The 26,104-nt window shown below is 41.8% G+C and overlaps 1 protein-coding gene across 1 annotated transcript in view; it reads left to right on the top strand.

Moving 5' to 3' along the window:
* The window catches only part of LYL1 (LYL1 basic helix-loop-helix family member), a 33,355-nt gene extending 13,541 nt beyond the window's left edge, over positions 1–19,814 (top strand). The window contains exons 3-4 of the mRNA XM_073622654.1: positions 6,430–6,521; positions 16,661–19,814. Of these exons, the coding sequence (XP_073478755.1) occupies positions 6,430–6,521; positions 16,661–17,133 (565 nt within the window). The 3' untranslated portion in view covers positions 17,134–19,814. The remainder of the gene's footprint in view (positions 1–6,429; positions 6,522–16,660) is intronic.
* Positions 19,815–26,104: the final 6,290 nt, after the last annotated feature.

Below are 26,104 nucleotides of genomic sequence, written 5' to 3'. Positions count from 1 at the left end.
TATTTTTCCTGTTTTTATATATTATTCTATTATTATTTAAAATTAAAGTAAAAGAAAATCACAAATTTTGGGTTGTCGCCATGAAAAGTAATAGAAGGGAAATCTTCCAATGGGGACACTAGTTCTTGTGACCTGGGGGTCCCCAAGGAATTCTCTTAATTTGCAGGGATTTCCTCTCACTTCCGTTTTGGCTATGGGACAAGAAGTGAAGGAAAATCTCCGCAATGGGACAAAGATGGCGAATAAAAATCTAACAGGTGTTATAGCCCTCCCTTGCTCTATCCAAAATGAAAAAAAAGTTTTGCCTATAGTTCTACTTTAAGTAAATGCAAAATATCTTAAAAATGTAAAATACTGCATGAAAATAGTATCAAAAATCACACACATATATAAAGATCCTTCTTCTACATTGTTGTATTTTTTATTGGTGGAAGAAGGGTATTTATATATGTGTGTGACTTTTTTATACTATTTTCTTTCAGTATTTGACATTTATAAAGATATTTTGTATTTACTTAAAGAATAACTAAAGGTAAACCTTTTTTTTTTTAGTTTTGGATAGGGTTGAGAGGTATTAGAACATTTACTGCTGTCCCCTCTGTCCATAACTAAAAAAAAGCTTTGCCTTTAGCTATACTTTAATTTAACTTTGTTGTTTTTGATACGCCACTTGTGTCCTGTAAAAGCATCTTCCCTTTGACTGGTATTTTGTATGAATATGGTACAGGGACTGCACTGACTAAAGTGGTAGATACCGCTTTGTGAATGGTGCCCAATGTGCTTAAGCGGAACACACAAACAATTCAAATTTCTTGTGTCTTCATTGAACACACCCATTAAACATTCACAGTGTTGGAGGAAAAAATAAGTGAACTCATAGATTAATTACTTCTACGAAAGCTAATTAAAGTCAGGAGTTTGCACACCTGGAGTCCAATTAATGAAATGAGTTTGGAAGTGTGGTTTAGAGCTACTTTGATTGATAAAAGATACTCAAACATTTTAAGAGTGCTGTTCATAAGAAGCATCAGCTGATGTAAACCATGCCTTGCAAAAAGCAGCTGTCTGAATATATATTATCAAGAGTAGTTGATCAGCATAAGGAATACAAGGCAATATCAAAGTGTTTAGGCATCCACCAGTTGACTGTTAGACAAATTGCCTATAGTTGGGGACAGTTTAGTACTTTGGTTACTCTTCCTAGAAGTGGGCGTCCAGTCAAGATGACTTCCAAGGTCAATGCAGAATGCTCAGTGAGGTAAAGAAGAACCCACAAGTAACAGCTAAAGGCTTGAAGACATAAATGGAACTGGTAAACATCTCTGTTCTTAAATCCACCATACATAAGTCTTTGAACAGGTAGGATGTCCATGGCAGAACATTCCAGAGGAAGCCACTGTTGTCCAAAAAAAAATAAAAAATTGCTGCGTGCCTGACGTTTGTGAAAGAGCACCCTGTGCAAACTGCAACAATACTGGTAAAATGGTTTGTGGAGTGATGAAACAAAAGTTGTATTGTTTGGGAACAGCACTATGTATAGCACAAAAAGGCCACAGCTCACCAACATCAAGACATTATCTCAATGGTAAGATATGGTGGAGGGAACATCATGATGTGGGTTTTCTTTGCTGCCTCAGGGCCTTGACCTCTACCAAAATATCCTACAGGATAATATCAGGGTGGCTGTATGCCAGATTAAGCTTAGAAGAAGTTGGCCACAGAAAAATTACCATAAGCATTGAAATAAATTCACCACAGACTGGCCTTAGAAAAAGAAAATACGCTTTCGGGCGCTTTTTTTGGCCCAGTCAGAGCTCAGACCTTAACCTCATAGAGATGCCATGGAATGACCTCAAGAGAGACAATCACACCACGAACTGAAGCAGTTTTGTAAAAAGGAATGGTGAAAAATTTCTCCTGAACGTAGTGCAGGTCTAATCGCAAAGCCCTTGCTTGAAGTTATTGCTACAGCTAATAACTTCAAGGGTTCAATTACTATTTTTCCTCCAACATTATGAATATTTAATGGGTGTTCACTAAATAAACAAGAAATTTGAATTGTTTGTAGGGTATTAGCTTGAGCACATTGTGTTTGTATATTGTCAGGGGCACCACACCGTTGGTTAGGAGTCCAAAATGTATACTTATTTCCTCATAAAGTGTAAGGCCAGACATAGACGGAGCAGAATCATGAATTGCAGGAAAGAAAATCGCTTGATTTCCCCATCAGAACAGTCAGTGTTGATGGGGGGAATCCCTTTCACTGAGCTATTGTGTTCTCCCAGCTGGGTCGGGGGAAGCCAACCCCACCAGGAGAAAACAATGATTGTTGCTAGACGCTAAAGTAGTCGCCTGTAAAACCCAACAGGCTGACTGTACCCAAGTTAATCGATCTATCAACTTGGGTACATTCAGCCTGCCCATACATGGTTTGAATCTTGGCCAGTTCCTGCTAATCTGGCCGAGATTCGAACCATTTATGGCTGGCTTAAATCAATATGTTTCAAGGGCTTAAAGCACTCCTTTGGTCAGGGCTAAAAAGTTGTAAACAGTACATAAAGTATAAAATATTTTTTATTGGTGAAAAATTATAACTAAACATTATAAAATATAAAATAGGAAAATGTAACTCTTAAAGTCTCTTTGCACATGGGTGCCTGAGAACGTGCAGCTTAAATTCTGTTTCCCTCACCCAGGAAGCCCAGGTGTTGCTTACAGTCACCCATAGACATGCATGGCTGTGCACCTGTACATGGGTATACGACGGTACTCGTGTAAGCATAGGCATATAAAAAAAAATCCAAATACAGCCATGTACAGCCATTCATGGGTCTATAGGTGGCTGTACACAATACCTAGGCTTCTCGGGCAGGGTAACTATGCCAAAATTTGTGTTGCACAGGGTCAGGTGCCCATGTGTAAGAAGCTTAGCATATGCACTGATTTTTGTGCTGAAATCTAAATCTAAAAAATAACTATACTAAAATACACAAAACTTTGCTCATTTTTGTTTAAGATGTAGCACCCTGATGTCTGGGCAGGGTTGCTCCTAAATTTACCTGCCAGGTGTATTTGCCTTGGCCAATTGTTAGGGATCAATTGAGTTCACCCTAAGTCTGGAATTGTTGCACTTCTCTCTTCTGCCGCTAGGTGGCCGGGTACCTAGTGACATTAGATAAGACAAGGGCAAAGCAAGGACAGATTAGGAGTATATAGGGTATCTTAGCCAATGGGCAGGGGTAGTGGCGTCGGGAGGGGGGCTAAGGGGGGCTGGAGCCCCAAGTGGACCCCCAAAAAAACCCGCTCTTGGGCATTCACAAATCTGTTATTAGCCCCGAGCCTGAACGGGGACTGATCTGATCTGACCCGCTAGGACCGCGGGACATGTGACATCCATCATAGGTGCTGCAGGCTCCAGAAGGCGGGAATTACAATGCGTCGAGCACTATGAGATCCCCGCACAGGGCTCTCCTCTCCTCTTCTGTCCTCTCCTGTCTCTGTCTGCTTGCTGTCTACTGGGATGGGTGCCCCACACACTACGGCTGAGCTACAGGTGGAGGTCATGGTCACCTGAAGTCTGACGTGTAATGGTCAGTGTATGTCAGTGCATGTCAGTGTGCGTCAGGTAGGTCAACGTGGGTCAGTGTAATGGTCAATGTGTGTCAGGTAGGTCAGTGTGCATCAGGTAGGTCAGTGTGCGTTAGGTAGGTCAGTGTGCATCAGTGTGCAACAGGTAGGTCAATGTAATGATCAGTGTGGGTCAGGTAGGTCAGTGTGGGACAGTGTAATGGTCAGTGTGTGTCAGGTAGATCAGTGTGTGTCAAATAGGTCAGTGTGGGTCAGGTAGGTCAGTGTAATGGTCAGGTAGTACAGTGTGGGTCAGTGTAATGATCAGTGTGGGTCAGTGTGTGTCAGGTAGGTCAGTGTAATGGTCAGTGTGTGTCAGGTAGGTCAGTGTGGGTCAGGTAGGTCAGTGTGGGTCAGGTAGGTCAGTGTAATGGTCAGGTAGGTCAGTGTGGGTCAGGTAGGTCAGTGTGCATCAGGTAGGTCAGTGTGGGTCAGTGTAATAAACAGTGTGGGTCAGGTAGGTCAGTGTGCATCAGGTAGGTCAGTGTGGGTCAGTGTACTGATCAGTGTGGGTCAGGTAGGTCAGTGTGGGTCAGTGTAATGGTCACTGTGTGTCAGGTAGGTCAGTGTAATGGTCAGTGTGTGTCAGGTAGGTCAGTGTTATGGTCAGGTAGGTCAGTGTAAGTGAGGTAGGTCAGTGTAATGGTCAGTATGTGTCAGGTAGGTCAGTGTGTGTCAGACAGGTCAGTGTGTGTCAGGTAGGTTAGTGTGGGTCAGTGTGTGTCAGGTAGGTCAGTGTTTGTCAGTTAGGTTAGTGTGGGTCATGTAGGTCAGTTTTTAGTGATCAGCATTGATGGGCACTGCTAAGCCAGGCAGCAACCAGCAAGTGAGCTTACCCCCCCCCCGGCCACACAACACCCCAACGGGCTTGGACTTCGGGCTGCAGCCCCTGGTCTTTTCCCACCTAGCAATGCCCCTGGGCAGGGGTTTTCTTGGTCCCTTGGCCTGCTGGGAAAACCTATATATTTGGGTGAGGTCAGGTGAACTGTGTTGTGTGCCACCTGGACGGCTGTATGGGTGGACATGTGTTGTGCTACCCGGGCTGCTAGGCCGGAGTTTAGGCCTATCCTGGGCACATCTGGCTGCTAGGCTGTCTGAGGGCCTTTCCAGAAGCAAGAGAGCAGTGTAGGATTGGGATTGCGGCTTGCAGTCCAACCAGAAGGGATGGTTCTGCCGCCCGGAGAATCTGTTGTGGTCGGAGGTAGAGGGAAGCTGTCGCCACTAAGGGACCAACCACCTTGTTGCCAGGGACCACAGTGAGTAGCTGAAGCAAGTACCGGAGCAGTATTCTCACCGAACGGGGACGGTGAAGAATCGGGAAACTTCAGCAGGTGCCAAGGAGTGGCATGCTTGAGGAGTATCTGGAGTGCCAAGCCAGGGACCCAGCAGGGAAGTGGGGGTGGCGCTTGAGGAAGATACTAAAGTAAGAAGATTAGAAGAGCTCACGGGATTCAGTAGCAGTGAACCAGAAAGTCTAATGAAAGAGACTGGGAGCTCAGTGGGCTGAGAATCTACAAGAAGTGACTGTATAAAAGTAAAGGAGTTTGTTACAATCTGTGTTAGGAACTGTTCTAAGACTGTTGCCATAGGAGACAGCGCTCCAACACATGCAGATGTGGCGTCTTGCTGGATGCCTATCCCTGCATAGCTGCCTACCTGTAGAAGTCTCGGAGTCTGCCAATGGACATTGCAACCACCTAAGGGTGTCCTGGCCCTAAACCCTCTCTCCCACTGATCTGTTCAAAAGAAAATAAATCTCTTTGCATTCAAGAAGTTTCGGTCACCCATGAATCTACCTTACATTACACCAACTATGCCTTACAACCCACTCTATACAGAAGTCAGCTGTCCCTGGCTCCTGAGGTTCTCATTAGACTAAAGGAGGCCTGGGACCTTGCTACATAATGGTAAAGAAATGTTAATGTACGCTGCTGATCTGAAAAAATGTAGGTCTCTTCACTGTTTCTGGCTTTCATGCCTTTTGAGCGTGCAGTAAGTGAAGCCAGATCTGTTTGCTAGTTCCATGTCAGTGCCTGAAAAAGTATTAGGCCATTCACACTTGCGAAAGGGGGCCAGTAGTGATTACATGTGGTAGACCCAGCTGGAGGTTCCTGGCAATTAGCTGTGAGTCAAAGCAATGGGAGGCTGACAGCTCCTGCAGCTCATTGTGGCCGCTCACATGTAATTGCTCCTGGATCGATTACCTGCGACAGTCTGTGTCCAGGGCTGATCATCACAGATAATTGCTCCACGATAGACACTTTAAGGCCCCATGCTCACTGCTGCTGTTGAACTCAAGTTTTTGTGAATCTAGGCATTTTTTTTTCTGTCCTTGAACTCCCCCAATGTTATCCTATGTGTCCATGCATACATGGACGTTTTTAGCAGTTTAGTAGCAGGGGAGTTTAGGGGGTGTTTTATGAATGCCCTAAACTGGGGTTCAGAAGGAATTTTTGCCACAAAAAACGCTGAACGCTGTTAAATGCATGTAAACGCTGTTCAACACCTTTGCATCTCAGCATTTTTTTTATTTCAATGGCCAGAATAAATAAAAATTCTGGCCAATGAAATAAATAAACGGCCAAACTCTAAACTCTGCTAAACTCGCTAAAATTGGTTTGAAAAAATGCAGCTTAGGTGAGTTTATAATGCTGATTTTCTCCTGTCAGGAGAAAGAGCGTTTACAAGAAGTCTGCTGCATGAGGCCTAAAAAGAAATAGTATTATTTTCAATGTTGCAAGTATATTATTTGATATATTCAATAAACTAAAAAATACATTTTTCAATGTTTCTGTTTTTCAGTCCTTTTATCTGTGCCTCGAGTCTGATTCCCCTCTTTTCTGGGAGATTTAAGAGGAGAAGTCATACTGAAGTCGTGGAGCCGCCATTCTTAGGTATGTTAACAGTTTCTTTTGACTGTGTGTTCACTCCTGTCCTCTGCTGCCCCCAACATGGATCAAGAAGACCTGAGCTTTGTGATAGATCAGTGTTTCTCAACATTTTTTACAGTCAAGGCACCCTTTAAAATTATGCACCCCATTCTAACCTCATTCTAAAATGTAAAAAACTAAGCTAACAGTTTTACATAACGCAACAACATCCACACACTTAGGACAGCCAACCTCAGAGGTAATTTATTCTTCCAAAGTAAATACACCTTTGCAAAAACTGGTACTTATTAGTATTCCAGTGCTTCTCTTCTCATTCAGTTTCTCTCCCTCACTCTGGTAATGTGACCTCAGTGCTGATGGAAAGGTGCAGAGGAGGGGCAAACAAGGATGCTATGCAGGCGCCCAATGTCCTCCTTATCAATTAATAATGTCATTGGTTGTTGGGATGCCGGCGGCTGGAAGGTTTTAAAGGTGCACACTAAAGGTGCACACAAAGCCACACAAACCTGTGGCTTTGTGTAACAGGCTTAAGGCAGGCTTCACCCACCTGTCGGTTTGTATAACATTTTTGGGCAATTTTTAGCATTTTGGCAAGGAACCCCTGAGGAAATCTGAAGGCACCCTGGTTGAAAAAGCCTGTGATCGATTTCCACCGAGTTCTTCTGAGAAACACATTTTAGGGTATAAAATATTGTTAAACTATAGAAAAGGATCACTTACTTGGATTGCATATCTCTGACCTGGGCCCCTTTCAGATGGGGCTGACTCCATCAAGTGGATCCGCCTGCTCAGCGAGGATTTCTCCACTGATCCCCGCTGATGAGGCAGGTGACAGGTCCGTGTCCACTCTGCCATGCAGAGTGGACAAGGACACAGCCCGCTGTTCTCTATGGGGCAGTCGGATGGAAACGGACCACCTGGCCATTGCTGTCATCCAATCTGAACAGCCAGATGGATAGCGAACGTATCCCCATCCGTCTGTTTTTAGTGGACCAGATCGGATGCCAGCGGGTGTCAGCGGACACATAGCCGCTCCATAGAGAACAATGGGTGTTCGGATCAGGTCTGCCTGAAAAATGGACAGGCGGACCCGATCAGTCCGTTGGTGTGAAAGAGTCCTTAGACTACTGTCTGGCCTAATAAACTGTTATGTGGGACGATGTCTTCTCTTTCATGTTCTGTTGTGAAATGGTGTATGTTTAAAGTGATCCTGCTTTTGCCCATTTAGGACAATGGATTTACTTACAGTGTATGTCCAGCCCAAATTTTATTTGTTATTATTGGATAGTATAAGGAAGAAGTAGAACCCCTGGAGGGGTTTTAGTGCTATTCGGGGCTCTGTTAGAGGGATTTTCCCTCACTTACTGTCTTGGTCAGAATAGAGTTAGATAGAAAGTAAGGGGAAATATGCAACAGATACACTTGTAGAACTTCTTCTTTTAGGGAGATGTGGAATACCCCCAATGTAGTGTGCCAGGCTGACATTTCAATCTCAGGGTCTGGTTCTTGGTGTATAGTGTGGTGAAAACTAAATCGGGTGACAGTCTTTTTACATTTTGTTACTAAACTATTGTCTAGGACAGGGTTTGGGATGTGGGATACCCCAAAATAGCACACAAACAGGACAGATGTTTTGAAGGTAGCAGTTGTAGTAGACACTTTAATTTCAGCCTCTTGGTAATTGTTAACCTTGTGAACGCAGCCAGACTGATCTATGAGTTTGTAAGAGTAGTCATTGTCTTTCATTAGTAGTGGATAGTTCTCTAACCAATGTGTCCCTTGACCTACTGATAGCAGTTAAAGATGAATCCTTCTTACAGTATCAAGATGGTAGCTTCTACCCTGTTCCTCTATGACATTCTTCAGCAAGATGTTCCTTTTCCAGCCCAACTACCTTTAGACATTCACTCCAGCAGGTAGCTTAAGTCCTTGGGTGTACAGCACATGGCCCAAGGCCAAAATGGAGAGAGACGATAAACACACATTCTCTACAGGCAGAAACTTAGGAGGTAAAGAACACTCTGGGAAGGTGACCCAAATATGTATTATCTTCCAAACCATACCCCTGAACAGAGACCTCAGGGATTGGTTGGGTCAGATTCATATCTCAGTGATTGCCCTTCACACTCTAATAATGGAAGCTGCTTCACAGTGACAGACAGAAACAATCAGCTCACCTAGCTTAGGGAAGACCTTTAGAGCCTAGAAAGAGGTGAACAGTTGCTCAAGCTGATTACAGCCTAGGAACAAACTCACTAAATTTTGTTGGGGTCAAAACGGCCTAGGACAGGATCCCTACGCACAGACAAACAGGACAAGGGTTTTATCCTTCTAACACTGGACAAAAAAACATTAGAATTGCTTTATGTGTTGCTGTTGGAGATTTACCCTTATTTCCTATCTAGTAAGGGTGGACAGGACGTCAGAGGAAAACCATCTAATGAGTACTGGATAGAGATAAAAACCCTACAGCTTGTGACTTACTGTAACTTCTGTTCACCTCTTGGAGCCAGATAAAGAGAGCCCTTTGTAAGCTTCATGGCAGCCTTATCAGAGCATATGTAGATATCATGTGCTTGGCCCTGGCAATTGGCCCCATAGGCACCTGGGAGAGAGGGGAGAGTTACATGCTCCCGATATCTGGAAGTATCTGGGTAATCAAGCAGGTAAACTGGGTGGCTTTTTTGCAGCATTTGCTCGGTTTCCCCTACAAACACTTCTGAATACCTTTTTTGATTTATGAAGAATACAACTCGGGTCAATGTACAGGTGTACATGTCTTGGTTACAAGTCTGCAGACATAGTTAGAACTGGGAATTGGCCTGCACAAACAGTGGAAAATAGGAAAGGAAGATACCATTTTACCATTATAGGAAAATGTATATGCTGGATGTGGTGGTCCAAGAAATACTAGCAATGTGCAGATTGCACATTCCACCCTTTATTTGTAATTCCTTGTTGAGTCACCTTGTGATATTAGCGTGGTAAACCATTTTATGCTGGGAGCTGTGAAGTGTGTACCTGCACATTGTGGGTCTCAGGCCTAATGCCGCGTACACACGATCGGATTTTCTGACAACAAATGTTGGATGTGAGCTTGTTGGCGGAAAGTATGTATGCTCCATCAAACATTTGTTGTCAGACTTTCTGCCAACAAATGTTGGCTAGCAGGTTCTCAAATTTTCCTCCAACAAATTTTTGTTGTCGGACTGATCATGTGTACACAAGTCCGTTGCACAAAAGTCCACGCATGCTTGGAATCAAGTACAAGGCCAGAAGCGCTCGGTCTTGTAAAACTAGCGTTCATAATGGAGATATCACATGACTATTGAACTTCCTTTTTATCGGCTCGCCGTACGTCTTGTACGATTGGGTGTACGGGCATTAGACTAGGTTCACACCTAACCACAGAGGTGTTTTTTCACACATTAACATGCGTTGCATTAGACAGCTGTTTAAAAATGAATGGTCTGGCACACACCTCAGGGGTCCAGAAATTGGACCTGCACCTTTTTTGACAGCATACCACATTGCAACGCATGTTGGAGCGTTGCCACGCTTTGCACTGCGGCGTGGCATACCTCTGTTGGTAAAATGTGGCACGATACCGCAATGCAATAATGGCAACATGATCTAAAAAACTCTGCACATGGTTGCCTGGTTTAGTGTTTCGAACCCCACCTTAGTTGTGGCAATGCCACAGATTATGCTGTCTATGGCTCTGCAGTGTCCATACATAACGCTAAGCCACTACCTCAAGGTCTGATGGGACACACTGGTGACATAGTGACCAGTAAAGGAGCAATCAACATAGTGCAGCCGGGAGATGCAGGCCCCTGACACACCTAGACGTGTCAGATGCTAAAGATCCAAGCTGCACTTCTAGCTCTGCAAAAGAGTTGAAGACTGGATTCAGCAGATGCATGTATAGCACGTATATTTTAAAGAGACACTGTGGTTGGGATAAATGTTTTTGTTCATAAACCAGAATTTCTATAAACAGCTAATAAAAGTATTCGTTTTAAAACCTAAAAAATAAATAGATTTGACCCAAATTATTATAATTACACTTTAATACCATGGTGTGCAACCCGCAACCTGGGAGGCGCATGTGGCCCTTTGCCACTTTTTGTGCAGCCCGCGGGGCCCGAACAGGCACCAATCTGTGTTTTCATATTGCCCTGGTAAAGCAGTGATTTCTAGAAGTCTCATATAATATGTATGTGGTCTCTAACCATCTCTTGTATGATGTTTGCAGTCTCTGACCATCTCTGATACTATGTCTGCAGTCTCTGGCAGCTTCTTGCAGCACGTCTGCAATCTCTGACCATCTCTTGTATCATGTCCACAGTCTCTGAACATCTCCTGTATCGGATCTGCAGTCTCTGACCATCTCCTGTATCATGTCTGCAATTTCTAAACATCTCTTGTATCATGTCTGCAGTCTCTGACCATCGCCTGTATCATATCTCCAGTCTCTGACCATCTCCTGTATCATATCTTCAGTCTCTGACCATCTCCTGTATCATGTCTGCAGTCTATGACCATCTCCTGTATCATGCCTGCAGTCTATGACCATCTCCTGTATCATGCCTTTAGTCTTTGACTTTATCCTGTTGTGTCTCTGATGTCTATGACATTGAATATTCACAGAATTTTATGTGCGGCCTTTTGGTGATGTCGAGGACCACACTTGAGGCCCATCAAATCAAGAAAGTTAACCGCCACTGCTTTGATAGAAGAGAGAGCCCTAATATAGTAGCAGCTTATGTATGTGTGAGGACATACCCAGATCTGGTTGTTTTCTGGATTCTGGAATTTAGTAAACTACTCAGTTGTGGTGACTATGCCAGGACTGCACCTGGCATAGAATCGGAGAGCTATGTGTTTATTGGCGGTTGCCTGGAGGAAGATGTGGTCTTGTGGGTTTACAGATTCTGTTATCTATCAATCTTGTCTTCCGCTGAGTAATGTGTGATGTGTAACACATAAAAGTAGAGAGACCAGAGAGATGTGGGGAAGACCGATGAAGGAAGATTTCATGTAATTTGCAAATGTGGTGGCCAGCAAACCTGCTAAGAAGCACAAGACGGGAAAATAACTGAGAAGGAACAGATATGGTTTTAGACATGGTAGATTACAGTATGTCATAGACAATAAGCTGAACTCCAGGGAGGTGAAATCATTTAATGCAATCACTAAGCACTAAGAAAGATTAATCGAATTAGCAGAACATGAAGTGGAAGTCCATTCAAATCCTGTCTATACTTAAACCTGCTCCCACCCGCATTATAAGCCCCTTTTCTAACTAACCTGTGATTAGGCATGTGCATTTCGTTTCGTTCCGAATCGAAATTCGGACGAATTTTTCATTATTCGGAAATTCGGATGCATCCGAATTTCCGAATGACAAAAGTAAAGAATTTAAACGAATCCGAAAAAAAAACGAACAAATTCGAATCGAATTCGAAAACATATTCGAATCGAATTCGAAAACATATTCGAATCGAATTCGAAAACATATTCGAATCGAATTCGAAAACATATTCGAAAACATATTCGAATCGAATTCGAAAACATATTCGAAAACATATTCGAATCGAATTCGAAAACATGATGCTATTCTTTTATACTTTCTATTCTATCCTAATCTTTTCTATTGGAATTCGATTTCATTCTATACGAATTTCAAATTTCGCAAAATGGTTATATATAGTTTACTTTTTCAAATTCAGTTATTGTTTTTTTCGAATTTGATAGTTTTTTTCGAATGTGGTAGAAATTTTTCGAATTTGACAGTTTTTTTCGAATGTGGTAGAATTTTTTCGAATTTGACAGTTTTTTTCGAATGTGGTAGAATTTTTTCGAAATTGATAGTTTTTTCAAATGTAGTAAGAATTTTTTCAAATTTGACATTTTTTTTTGAATGTGGTAGAATTTTTTCGAATTTGATAGTTTTTTCAAATGTAGTAAGAATTTTTTCGAATTTGATAGTTTTTTTCGAATGTGGTAGAAATTTTTCGAATTTGACAGTTTTTTTCGAATGTGGTAGAATTTTTTCGAATTTGATAGTTTTTTCAAATGTAGTAAGAATTTTTTCGAATTTGATAGTTTTTTTCGAATATGGTAGAAATTTTTCGAATTTGACAGTTTTTTTCGAATGTGGTAGAATTTTTTCGAATTTGATAGTTTTTTTCGAATGTGGTAGAATTTTTTCGAATTTGATAGTTTTTTCAAATGTAGTAAGAATTTTTTCGAATTTGATAGTTTTTTTCGAATGTGGTAGAAATTTTTCGAATTTGACAGTTTTTTTCGAATGTGGTAGAATTTTTTCGAATTTGATAGTTTTTTCAAATGTAGTAAGAATTTTTTCGAATTTGACAGTTTTTTTCGAATGTGGTAGAATTTTTTCGAATTTGATAGTTTTTTCAAATGTAGTAAGAATTTTTTCGAATTTGATAGTTTTTTTCGAATGTGGTAGAAATTTTTCGAATTTGACAGTTTTTTTAGAATGTGGTAGAATTTTTTCGAATTTGATAGTTTTTTTCGAATGTGGTGGAATTTTTTCGAATTTGATAGTTTTTTCCGAATGTGGTAGAATTTTTTCGAATTTGATAGTTTTTTTCGAATACGGTCGAATTTTTTCGAATGCGGTCGAATTTTTTCGAATTCGAATACGAAACGAAACGAATTCCGAAAACGAATGTAATGAATGCAACGAATTTAACTAAACGAATTAAGTTAAATAACGAATCGAAACGAAACTAAACTAAACGAATTTTTTCATCCTGCACATGTCTACCTGTGATTGAAAGATGTCTATACTTACCTATTCTGAGGGTGCTCTGGTCCAGTCACATGATCCTCTCCCAGCGCTAGGTCCAGTAAAGAGAGGGACAGCCGACAACGGATGCCCCATATTAAGCCTATGGAAGACATCTCCACATAGTCTCTGCAGCCGTTGTTGGCGATATGTCTTCATCCACTGAAGTTGGCCGCTAGAGAGATCATGTGACCGGACTGGAGAGCCCTCAGCATAGGTAAGTATAAGCATCTTTCCTTTACAGGGTAGGTAGAGTAGGCTTAGAATGGAGGTGGAAAACTCCATTACTCTATGTAAATATTAGCACACAGAATATAAGAAATGACCACAGGCAACACAATGCCCCCCTGGGCTGGAACAAAACATCCAAATCAAAAACCAGCGCTTCCAAATCCATGGCAATATTTAATTATGATCCATGTGGTTTTTTTTCTTAAATTCTCACCAGATATAAAGACTCTTTACACATATGGGTCAAAATAAAACTTGTTGAAAAATTTTTTGCGTCTTGTTCTTGCGTCTTTATGCCATCGTCTTCTTCTCTTCCTGAAAACATAATTCCATCCAGCAAGAAAACAGTAAACAAACAAACCAAAAAATATATAGTGTATATGCTATTACCTATGCTTTAACTGTAAAAACCACAAATCAAATTTTATTGTGCTCACATTTAAGTGAATAACTGGTAACCCAGTGCTCTTCAGTGCATGTCCCTTTACCCTTGTGTTATCTACTCTTACCCAATAAGGGTTATATCTGGCAGATATCATATGCTCTCCATCAAATTCTTCCCACCAATATCCTCGCCCATCGTTGGATTAACCCAAAAATCCAAAAACGCTATATTAGTATAATAACGGCTTCATACATTACTAACATAAAATTATGCTCACATTGTAATATAGGTTATGGTTCCGAAAAAGAACATCCGATTCCCATATGCTAAACATCCACAAAGTGCATACAAACACTCCAGTAAAATAGTGCAGACTTACCAGACTTAAAAGCCCACCACTATTTAGGGCTATAAATGCACACTTTATCCTATCCAATTTTCACCGCTCACTCTCATCAGATCCCCCATAAGTATATTAAGTGGTAACCATGCAAATAAATTCAAAGAAGGACCATAGTGTAGCAATTCAAACATTAAAATATTTATTTCCACATCTACATGCTTACGTCTGCAGGACAACAATGCAAAGCCCAATTCCAAGAAGGCTGACCCTGCGGTCCCAGTTTTGGCGTGCGTCTGACGTCACTTACAATAATACTTAATTTTCCCATCGCACACGTTGCTGTATAAGCTCTCAAAATGTTGGTGCTGCAGCAATAACCAGCTGGATACTGGTTCAAGTCACAAAGTAGATATTTGCCAGCACACCATGGATCGACACAAAGTAGCGTCCAAACGGATAGTTTATTGCATGATCACAACACAAGGAGAGTGCAACGTTTCAGAGTCACATGCCTGAGGAAGGGGTCCTGCGTGACTCCGAAACGTTGCTCCAGTCCTTGGATGTTGTGGCTGCATTATTTTTACTTAAGGCGTTTCTCATTTTATTTTCACCTGGTGGTCCTGCCAGTAACGTATGTCCTAAGGTTACAGTGCTCCCTCGCTGCAAGGTAATAGAGGGGAAATCTTCCAATGGGGACACTAAATCTGGTGACCTGGGGGTCCCCAAGGAATTCCCTTGATTCGCAGGGATTTCCTCTCACTTCCTGTTTAGTTATGGGACAGAAAGTGAAGGGAATCTCTGCAATGGGACACAGATAGCGAAGAAAAAAAATCTGACAGGGGTTATTACCCTCCCTTGCTCTATCCAAAATGAAAATTGAAGGTTTGCCTTTAGTTCTTCTTTAAGCATACAAGATTGATAACAATCAAGGCAAGGATGAACATGAGCCCCTTTTGCCCCATAGCAGCCAACTAGGCCTTTTTGGCTGTATTTATGCCATTGTATATTAGGACCTCTATGTACAGTAACTTCTATGAAAGCAATTATTTTGTATCACCAGTAAGGATGAGCTTCGAGTTCAAGTCGAACTCATGTTCGACTCGAACATCAGCTGTTCGTCAGTTCGCCGAACAGCGAACAATTTGGGGTGTTCGCGGCAAATTCAAAAGCCGCAGAACACCCTTTAAAAGTCTATGGGAGAAATCAAAAGTGCTAATTTTATAGGCTTATATGCATGGTATTGTCATAAAAAGTGTTTGGGGACCTGGGTCCTGCCCCAGGGGACATATATCAATGCAAAAAAAAGTTTTAAAAACGGCTGTTTTTTCGGGAGCAGTGATTTTAATAATGCTTAAAGTGAAACAATAAAAGTGTAATATTCCTTTAAATTTCATACCTGGAGGTGTCTATAGTATGCCTGTAAAGGGGCGCATGTTTCCCGTGTTTAGAACAGTCTGACAGCAAAATGACATTTCAAAGGAAAAAAAGTCATTTAAAACTACTCGTGGCTATTAATGAATTGTCGGTCCGACAATACACATAAAAGTTCATTGATAAAAACGGCATGGGAGTTCCCCACAGGGGAACCCTGAACCAAAATTTTTTAAAATGGCATGGGGGTCCCTCTAAATTCCATACCAGGTCCTTCAGGTCTGGTATGGATATTATGGGGAACCCAGCGCCAAAATTTAAAAAAAAAATGGTGTGGGGTCCCCCTCAAAATCCATACCAGACCCTTCAGGTCTGGTATGGATTTTAAGGGGAACCCCACGCCAATTTTTTTAAAAAAATGGTGTGGGGTCCCCCCAAAAATCCATACCAGACCCTTATCCGAACATGCAACCTGGCAGGCCGCAGGAAAAGAGGGGGGAACAAGAGAGCGCCCCCCCTCCTGAACAGTACCAGGCCACATGCCCTCAACATTGGGAGGGTGCTTTGGGGTAGTGGCCCCCCAAAGCACCTTGTCCCCATGTTGATTAGGACAAGGGCCACCGGCCAAGGGTTGTGGGGGTCTGCGGGCGGGGGGCTTATCAGAATCTGGAAGCCCCCTTTAACAAGGGGACCCCCAGATCCTGGCTCCGCCCTGTGTGAAATGGTAATGGAGTACAAAAGTACCCCTACCATTTCACAAAAAAAGTGTCAAAATTTTTAAAAATGACAAGAGACAGTTTTTGACAATTCCTTTATTTAAAGTCTTCTTCTTTCCATCTTCTTACTTCCTTCTTCCTTCGGTTTCTTCCTCCATCTTCTTCTTTTAAACCAGGGCCACCCGGTTTAAAAGAAAACTTACGCTTTAATATAAAAAGTCCTTTATCCCTTTCAATGCACTGCCAGTTTAACTCTTTTGTTTCATTCCACAGTCAGGCAGCCACAGAAAGTCGCCCGCCGTGTCTTCACAAACAGCCGCGAGCGCTGGAGGCAGCAGAATGTCAACGGGGCCTTTGCTGAGCTACGGAAGCTTATTCCCACACACCCTCCTGATAAAAAGCTGAGCAAGAATGAGATCCTCCGCCTGGCCATGCGATACATCACCTTCCTGGTTACTCTGCTGAGCGACCAGCACAACCAAACCTCCAAAGCAGCTCCCACCAAGATGAGATTCCCACAAACTGTCTGTGACCGTGCGGAGAAAGGTAAAGAAAGTCTCAGCCCTGAGGATAACTTCCAAGAAAAGAAGAAAGCCAAGGAGTTCCATGGAATTGTCTCCCCATTGTCTGGCAGTTGCGGGGACAGTGTAGAGACTGAAGAAGATGAAGGGGACAGAGAAAGTGTTTCATCTTCAAGAAGCACGAATATGACAATAATCACTCCTGAGGTGGGAGGAAGTCGGTGAGGGTTGGGGAATGAAGGAGACTGGACTTCATCTCCTTCATAACCTTTGTTAATGGATGCGTTCCTCATTTCTTTTTTTCCCCATAATTAGACAATAGTAGATTTTACTAAAATGTAGGTGAATCATCTAAGGTGTTGATGAGCAACCAGTCAAATATGGGGGTTACAGATATGGCTCCTGCCATTTATTAACAGCTGCAGGTGACCTTATTTCTTAAAGTGAACCTGTGCTTTGGCCATGTAGGTTAACTCAAATGGTGTACCTTACTGCCAACCTCCACAGCTACTTTTTTTCCTTTCCATGTGACAGCATTGAGAACCTGAGGGGCCAAAAGAATGTGCCATGTGTTCTCCATACTTAAAAGTGGCAGGTATGTGACTTTGCTTGTCTGGCAAATAGAGTAGAGGGCAGTCAATGTGCAGCGGTGGGGGTTGGCATTAAAGCAAACCTGTTGCTTTGCAGTACTGGGGCTGTCCACAGATTGGGCAGTGATTACAGTAGGTAATAGTGCCCAGAGGTACCCTTTTCTGTTAGGTGGATACTATATTGGAGATGCAGGGCAAAAAGTGCAGTCAAGTGTTTGTAAGTAATAGTTATCATCTATGTTGGTTTCTACCATGCCAGGTAAAGCTTGGGCTTCTTTTGCTTCCAGTGGAAAATGTTCAAAGTTTGTGGCTATGAGGCTCTTTGTTTAGTAAGAGTGGGCAGTCATGTACAGATTAGACTGCCTGGTGCAACTTGGACTTCCAGATCATGTGAGGGATAAAAAGAGCACTGCATACCTTTTACATGACTGTATTTGACTTCCAACTCTGCTATAAGATACCCAAGCAGATACCTGTCAACCTTAAAAACTGCCATGGCATATACTACATGGCTTAGACAATCTACTTGGCCTGATCAGCAATAATGCCACATGTAGGCTAAGCTACAGCTGGTTGCCCAATATTTTAATACAGGAAGTTCCACGTGTCCACATTTTCCCCATGGCAAAAAAAAACAAAACATTTTTAATGGCTGCAAAGGATACTATAAAAGACTTTAACAACTAAAAGGGAAAAATTCATCAATTTTTTGTGTTTTTTAATGGAATATCAGATGTACCACATTTGGGGTGTTTTACTTGTGCTATGGGTTGCATTGTGCCAGACCATCCACAGCCATTAAAAGAGGGAAAACTGTGTATACATGAGGTTTATTTGACATATGAACCCAGATAGCAAGGATAACTTGCCAAAAATGTGTGACAGTGTTGAATTGTAAGTCTGTTAAATTGCTTTTCACTGACAAGTTGTAGACTTGCAGAGCACTTGAAGCACTAGTTCTAGTTGACACTTTTCCAATTTGTAGCAAATTTGTGTGGCAAGTCTCTAGCAAGAGCAAAGTTGCAGTGGTGAATCTACAGCAAGAGCGCTGCAAGTTACAACATGAAAATTCAGCCACAGTGACCCCTGTGGTGGGATGACTATTGCACAACATACCTGAACCAGAACTTGCAGCAGACTTGCAGAATGTTTGCAAAGAAAGTTGATCTGGTGTCATGCAATGCGGACTTGCTGCAATTGTGAAACAAACTTGTGAAGCCTGGCAATTCTAGCAATAGTTTAGTGGGTAATTTTCAAACTTGCAGCACAATTGCTTGTTATCTGGGAAAGGAAGCCACCTATAGTGAGAGATATACGCTGTCTGCCGTTCGTTACAAAAAAAGCCAAAAGTGTTGATCCAATGCAATCAATACTTTCCATCTCAGAACAAGTATGCAGATCAGGAGTTCTAACTCCACACTGACATTCCAATCTGTATTCTTGTTACTGTTCAGTGATTAAAAAATATTGAAGCCAGAGACAGCAAACCATTTAGCATTTTTTAGGAGCAGGTCAAGAATGGCAGCCCCCATATTCCATTGTATTTTAAAAAGGCACTACCACTTCATCCATTCCCCCAGCAGGGTATACTCACCCATTGTTGCCTCCCTGCCACAACAGTCCACCCTGAGCAAGCTCTGGAACTTACATGGATGAATGACATCACTGCCCCTCATGTAGCACTTCTCGGGTCTCTCGAGTGGCCATTTTGGGCCGAGCACTGATACAGGAAGAAGGTCACATGCTCTTCCATACTTGAATCTGATCATTGGTCATCCATGCCACCTTAGTGGAGGACCACCCCCAAATTGATCCTAAAGCACCAACAAATTTCAGAATTTACGATTTTTCACTTTCTGTTTTCCCTTTTAAAGAAAATGTATAGTGAATTTGTATATATTTTCTATCTTTTATCTGTTTAATATGGTCAGGAAAAAAACACAATTGTAAAAAAAAAAAAAAATTTCTTATGAATTGTAAAACACAATTTTGAAGACATCTTGGTGGTATTTTGCAATAACTCCACTTTCAAGTAGAATCGCAAGAAAACGGTGTGATGCATGTTTTGTTAATTACTCATTTTATGTTTCATGTATAGTATTTTATTTGGTTGGTTTGTGACACTGGATTTCACTGTACATTATGGCTGCTTGTATTTTCCTGTTTTTGCCTATCCAGTCAGGCTGTAAGTCTGATATTTGGATGACAGTGGACACTACTGGAAGGACTTTATATACTATACTGTGTCCTTACTATATTTTTATTCTGAATGAATTGCTGCACTAGAGGTCACAGGAATAAAGCTACTAAAGGCAATCTGTGGCTAGATTACCATATTATTTTTCACAATGATAATTTCAGCATACAACACATTTATTTTGTGCACTGGACAAAGAAATACAAACAATGCTGCAATGTCAATGGCATGGATGCCTGATATTACATGGAAATGTTAGCTCGGTCTAAACTGCTGCTCCATCCTCAAAATAATTCGGGAAAGAGCCATCACAGGCTGCATAGAATTTTAAGTATCTTCTTTTAAATGCAGTTTTGGACTTCATTAAACAGCAATTGAATCCTAGCTGATAGGTAAGTTTAGCACGCTATGCTGCTATACCCATATGGGACAGCATAGTGAGCTTTTTGGTGAAGGTCAACTTACATGTTAAATTCAATATCTCAAAAGTGTTGTTCAGTAGGGTTGAGGTCAGGACTCTAAAGTTCTTCCACACTAAACTCATCAAACTATGCCCTGACAGGGCTGAGAAGGCAAAGTGATATTGAACATCAAAACTAAACACATTAAACATCATAAATAACACACTATGACACAAATGATTTTCATTATAGTGACATGGCCACAGCTTTCAGGATAATAACGATAATATAATTTAGACACCAATTCTTCAAAACATACATGAATTCTGATACAACCATTAAAACCAGGTCCTTGACAGCATGGCCCAATGTCATGCAATGGCGTCCCTGGGGGGGGGGCAGCAACATTATGCTGTGTCCCACCATGTGCTCCCCCCTTTCACCACCAGCTTGGTGGGTGCACAACAGTAATTTTTAACCATTGTTAACCTGGAATAAATATTAGTAATTACTTCTTTCATGAACAAACATAATCATACATATATGTCACCATTAAGGCTAAACCACCCATCCAGACCAACAGTCTAACTTTTTTGCCACCATCAAGGACCCAATGACGCTGTGATAAAATTACAACATATGCCCCAAGGCCCCATTCTTTTCCAACACCTCAGTTCCCCAAATGTATGCATTTCTAATCGTACCACACTGTTACCAAGAGTGCAGGCTGGTGGACCAAATTACTCACCTCGCTGTCTGTTCTTCATGCTGGAACAGAACAAGTGCTTTACCATACTGTTACCACAAGGTTGGAAGTGCCCAATTGTCTAAAGCAGGGGTATTGGCTTAAAATTTATAGAGGAGTGGTCAGTAAATCTTTCTTCCTGCAGAGGTCTGAATCACATGTTTGTCCTATGACGCACGTTACATCTCAGTTACTCCCCCTTTACATCACAGTTCCCTTCCCCCACATCACAATCCCCCCTTTACTTCACAGTCACCACCCTTACATCGCAGCTCCCCTCTGCATCATAGTCACCCCCTTTACGTCAATGTACCCCACCCCCTTAGCCCCCCTTCATAGCAGTCTTCACCTCCCTTCATAGCACTGTCCTCAGCCCCCCTTTATAGCAGTGTCCTCACCCCCCCCTTTTTAGCAGTGTCCTCAGCCCCCTTCTTTATAGCAGGGTCCTCACCCCCCCCCACACTTTATAGGAGTGTCCCCACCCCCCTTTTTATAGCAGCCACCATTATAGCACTGCCCATGCCCCTTTATAGCAGTGGTCTCAGCCTCCTTTTATAGGAGTGTCCTCAGCCCCCCTTATAGCACTGTCCAGCCCCCTGTCTCCAGCCCCCCTTTATAGCAGTGTCCTCCATCCCCTTTATAGAAGTGTCCTCAGCCCCCTTCTTTATAGCAGGTCCGCAGCCCCCCTTTATTGTAGAGTTTTCACTCTCCCCCCTTTTATAACAGTGTCCTCATCCCCCCTATAGCACTGTACAGCCCCGAATATAGCAGTGTCCGCAGCCCCCTTTATAGGTTTCCTCACCCCCCATTTATAGCAGTGCCCTCAGCCCCCCTTATAGCAGTGTCCTAAACCCCCTTTATAGCAGTGTCCTCAGCCCCCTTTAGAGCACTGCCCAACCCCCTTTATAGCAGTGTCCTCATCCCCTCTCTTTTTAGCATTGTCCTCAGCCCCCCTTATTGCACTGTCCAGCCCCCTTTAGAGCAATGTCCTCACCCCCCTTTATAGCAGTGTCCTCAGCCACCTTCTTTATAGCAGTATCCTCACCCCTTCTTTTATAGCAGTGTCCTCACCCCTTCTTTATAGCAGTGTCCTCACCCCTCTTTATAGCAGTGTCCATTATAGACATGTGCAAAAAAAAAATTGTTTAGTTTCGCTTAGTTTCGATTCATTATTTAACCAATTTCATTTAGATTTGTTAAATTGTTTAAATTAGTTTCTGAGTTTATTTTGATTATTCGTATTAGAATTCGACTGCATTAGAAAACATTTCAACCACATTAATAAATATTTCAACCGCATTAATAAACATTTCAATCTCTCTAATAAACATTTCAATCTCATTAGAAAACATTTCAACCACATTAACCTCTTGCTGACCGCCCGCCATCGTTTGACGGCGGCAGAATGGCTCCCCTTGACGAATCGCAGTAGCTGTACGGCCGCCGCTTTAAGGGGTATGGGAGCGAGCACGCACGCCCGCCACATCAACAAGGAGCCAATGCACGTGTCCAGCGGCCGCGATGTCCGCTGGGCACCCGCGATCGCTCCTGACAGAGCCAGAACGGGCATGTGTGTGTGTAAACACACACACATGCCCATTCTGGCAGGGGAGAGGAGACAGATCGTGTGTTCCTAGTACATAGGAACAACGATCAGTCTCCTCCCCCAGGCAGTCCCATCCCCCCTACAGTTAGAACACATGGAGGGAACACATTTAACCCCTTGATCGCCCCTTAGTGTTAACCCCTTCCCTGCCAGAGACATTTATACAGTAATCAGTGGCTATTTTTAGCTCTGATCGCTGCATAAATGTCAATGGTCCCAAAAAAGTGTCCAATTTGTCTGCCGCAATGTCGCAGATCGCTGCCAAAAAAAAAATTTGTAAAAATGCCATAAATCTATCCCCTATTTTGTAGACGCTATAACTTTTGCGCAAACCAATCAATATACGCTTATTGCTATTTTTTTTCCCAAAAATATGTAGAAGAATAAACTGAGGAAGACATTTTTATTTGTTTTTTTAATTTTGGGATATTTAGTATAGCAAATAGTAAAAAATATTGTGTTTTTTTCAAAATTGTCGGTCTTTTTTTGTTTATAGCGCAAAAAATACCACCAAAAGAAAGCTCTATTTGTGGGAAAAAAAGGAGATTAATTTTGTTTGGGTACAACGTCGCACGAACACACAATTGTTAGTTAAAGAGACGCAGTGCCGTATCGCAAAAAATGGCCTGGTCAGGAAGGGGGTAAATCCTTCTGGGGTTGAAGCGGTTAATAAACATTTCAACCGCATTAGAAAACATGCTGTTTGTTCACTAAGGTTCTCTAACAAACCTCTGAGGGCTTCATGGAACACCTGTATTTATACTGAGATTAAATTACACACAGGTGAACTCTATTTACTAATTAGGTGACTTCAATTGGCTCCACTAGATTTTAGTTAGGGGTATCATAGTAAAGGGGGCTGAATACAAAAGCACGCCACACTTTTCGGATATTTATTTGTAAAATAAATTGAAAACCATTTATCATTTTCCTTTCACTTCACAATTATGTGCCACTTTGTGTTGGTCTATCACATAAAATCTCAATAAAATACATTTAGGTTTTCGGTTGTGACATGACAAAATTTGGAAAATTTCAAGGGGTATGAATACTTTTACTTACATGGAGAGTGACTGATAATGTAAACACACTATAATTACTGAAACAATATATTTCACAGAGCTGCCAGAGGACCACAGAACTCTCACAAGTATGGATTATTGATTTATTTTTCTCTATTCTTAAAGTGACACTAAACTCTGGTCAGAAAAAAAAATCCATTCCAGTATGTATTCTTAAATTAGAAAGGTACCTTCTAATGCTCTCAGTCTCCTCCTTTTCTGACCATTATTATCATTTGTTTAATTTCATTATTATTACTGAAAGTAATTTTGTTGTACAGGATAGCCTTGGCTGTCAAGCATGCCATGTTCCTTATTCTTTTATTTCTTCTTATACAGTGCCTTGAGAAAGTATTCATACCCCTTGAAATTTTCCACATTTTGTCATTTTACAACCAAAAATGTAAATGTATTTTATTGGGATTTTATGTGATAGACCAACACAAAGTGGCACATAATTGTGAAGTGGAAGGAAAATGATAAATGGTTTTTAACATTTTTTGCAAATAAATATCTGAAAAGTGTGGTGTGCATTTGTATTCAGCCCCTCTGAGTCAATACTTTGTAGACCCACCTTTCACTGCAATTACAGCTACAAGTCTTTTTGGGGATGTCTCTACCAGCTTTGCACATCTAGAGAGTGAAATTTTTGCTTATTCTTCCTTGAAAAATAGCTCAGGCTCTGTCATAAATGGAGAGCGTCTGTGAACAGCAATTTTCAAGTCTTTGTCCACAGATTCTCAATTGGATTTAGGTCTGGACTTTGACTGGGCCATTCTAACACATAAATATGCTTTGATCTAAACCATTCCATTGTAGCTCTGGCTGTATGTTTAGGGTCGTTGTCCTACTGGAAGGTGAACCTCCGCCCCAGTCTCAAGTCTTTTGCAGACTCTAACAGGTTTTCTTCTAAGACTGCCCTGTATTTGGCTCCATCTATCTTCCCATCAACTCTGACCAGCTTCCCTGTCCCTGCAGAAGAAAAGCATCCCCACAACATGATGCTGCCACCACCATGTTTCACAGTAGGGATGGTGTGTTCAGGGTGATGTGCAATGTTAGTTTTCCGCCACGCATTGCATTTTGCTTTTAGGCCAAAAGGTTCAATTTTGGTCCCATCTGACCAGAGCACCTTCTTCCACATGTTTGCTGTGTCCCCCAAATGGCAACTTGCAAACTGCAAATGAGACGTTTTATGGCTTTCTTTCACCAGTGGCTTTCTTCTTGCCCCTCTTCCATAAAGGCCAGATTTGTGGAGTGCACGACTAATATTTGTCCTGTGGACAGATTCTCTCACTTGAGCTGTGGATCTCTGTAGCTCCTCCAGAGTTACCATGGGCCTCTTGGCTGCTTCTCTGATTAATGTTCTCCTTGCCTGGCCTGTCAGTTTTGCAGATGTGCCATACTCTTTCCATTTTCCGATGATGAATTGAACAGTGCTCCATGAGATGTTCAAAGCTTGGGATATTTTTTTATAACCTAGCCCTGCTTTAAACTTCTCCACAATTTTATCTCTGACCTGTCTGGTGTGTTTCATGGCCTTCATGATGCTGTTTGTTCACTAAGATTCTCCAACAAACCTCTGAGGGCTTCACAGAACAGCTGTATTTGTACTGAGATTAAATTACACACAGGTGGACTCTATTTACCAATTAGGTGACTTCTGAAGGCAATTGGTTCCACTAGATTTTAGTTAGGGGTATCAGAGTAAAGGGGGATGAATACAAATGCACGCCACACTTTTCACATATTTATTTGTAAAAAATGCTGAAAACCATTTATCATTTTCCTTCCACTTCACAATTATGTGCCACTTTGTGTTGGTCTATCACATAAAATCCCAATAAAATACATTTACGATTTTGCTTGTAACATGGCAAAATGTGGAAAATTTCAAGGGGTATGAATACTTTTTCCGGGCACTGTATCTCAACTTATTGGCCATGCTAATATACTGTAGGCTGTAGACATAATCCTAATTGGGCTACCCAATTCAAGTATACATATTTTAAAATTTGCTACTTTGATCTGACTTTCCATTAGAGGGTGGCTACTTATGTTTGTTCTCCACGGTCCCACTGTATGTTGATCATAGCCAGAAAAGAGTGTCCTATGGATGTTAGAGGGTGGCTGAGTTCATTCTACATGTTCTCATTGTATGTAGGAATGTAGCTACCCTCTCATGCTCACTCCCGAGGTGGACTATAGACTATGGGATTTGTAGTTTGCATAGATGAGTGTACAACCCTGCAACAAATGCAAGTCGGCATTTCAGCCTGATAGCTTGGGTTTGGCAGCTCACCAGAAGAAGGGTCCAAATTTGCATCAAACAAATGTCTTAGTAGTCCAGAGTGTTTCATTATTTCCATAAGTGGCTACAAGAAAACAAAAAGCATCCAATGTGCTTCTGGGATCATATTCCCCCTTGATCGGGGCTTAAGACAATGTTTAAGGGACTCAAATCACAGAGCCCCTGGACAAACCAATCTACCGCAGGAGAAGTTTATAACAAAAGTCGGCAGTAGAATAGTGGAGGAAGTAGCACAATTCATTAAGGTCTAACGATCAGTGCTGTGTCCTCCATTATCCAATCCAA

This window comes from Aquarana catesbeiana, linkage group LG03, assembly GCF_042186555.1.
Source record: "Aquarana catesbeiana isolate 2022-GZ linkage group LG03, ASM4218655v1, whole genome shotgun sequence".
In the NCBI taxonomy this organism is placed as follows: domain Eukaryota; kingdom Metazoa; phylum Chordata; class Amphibia; order Anura; family Ranidae; genus Aquarana; species Aquarana catesbeiana.
This window is presented reverse-complemented; position numbering and strand designations above follow the sequence as displayed.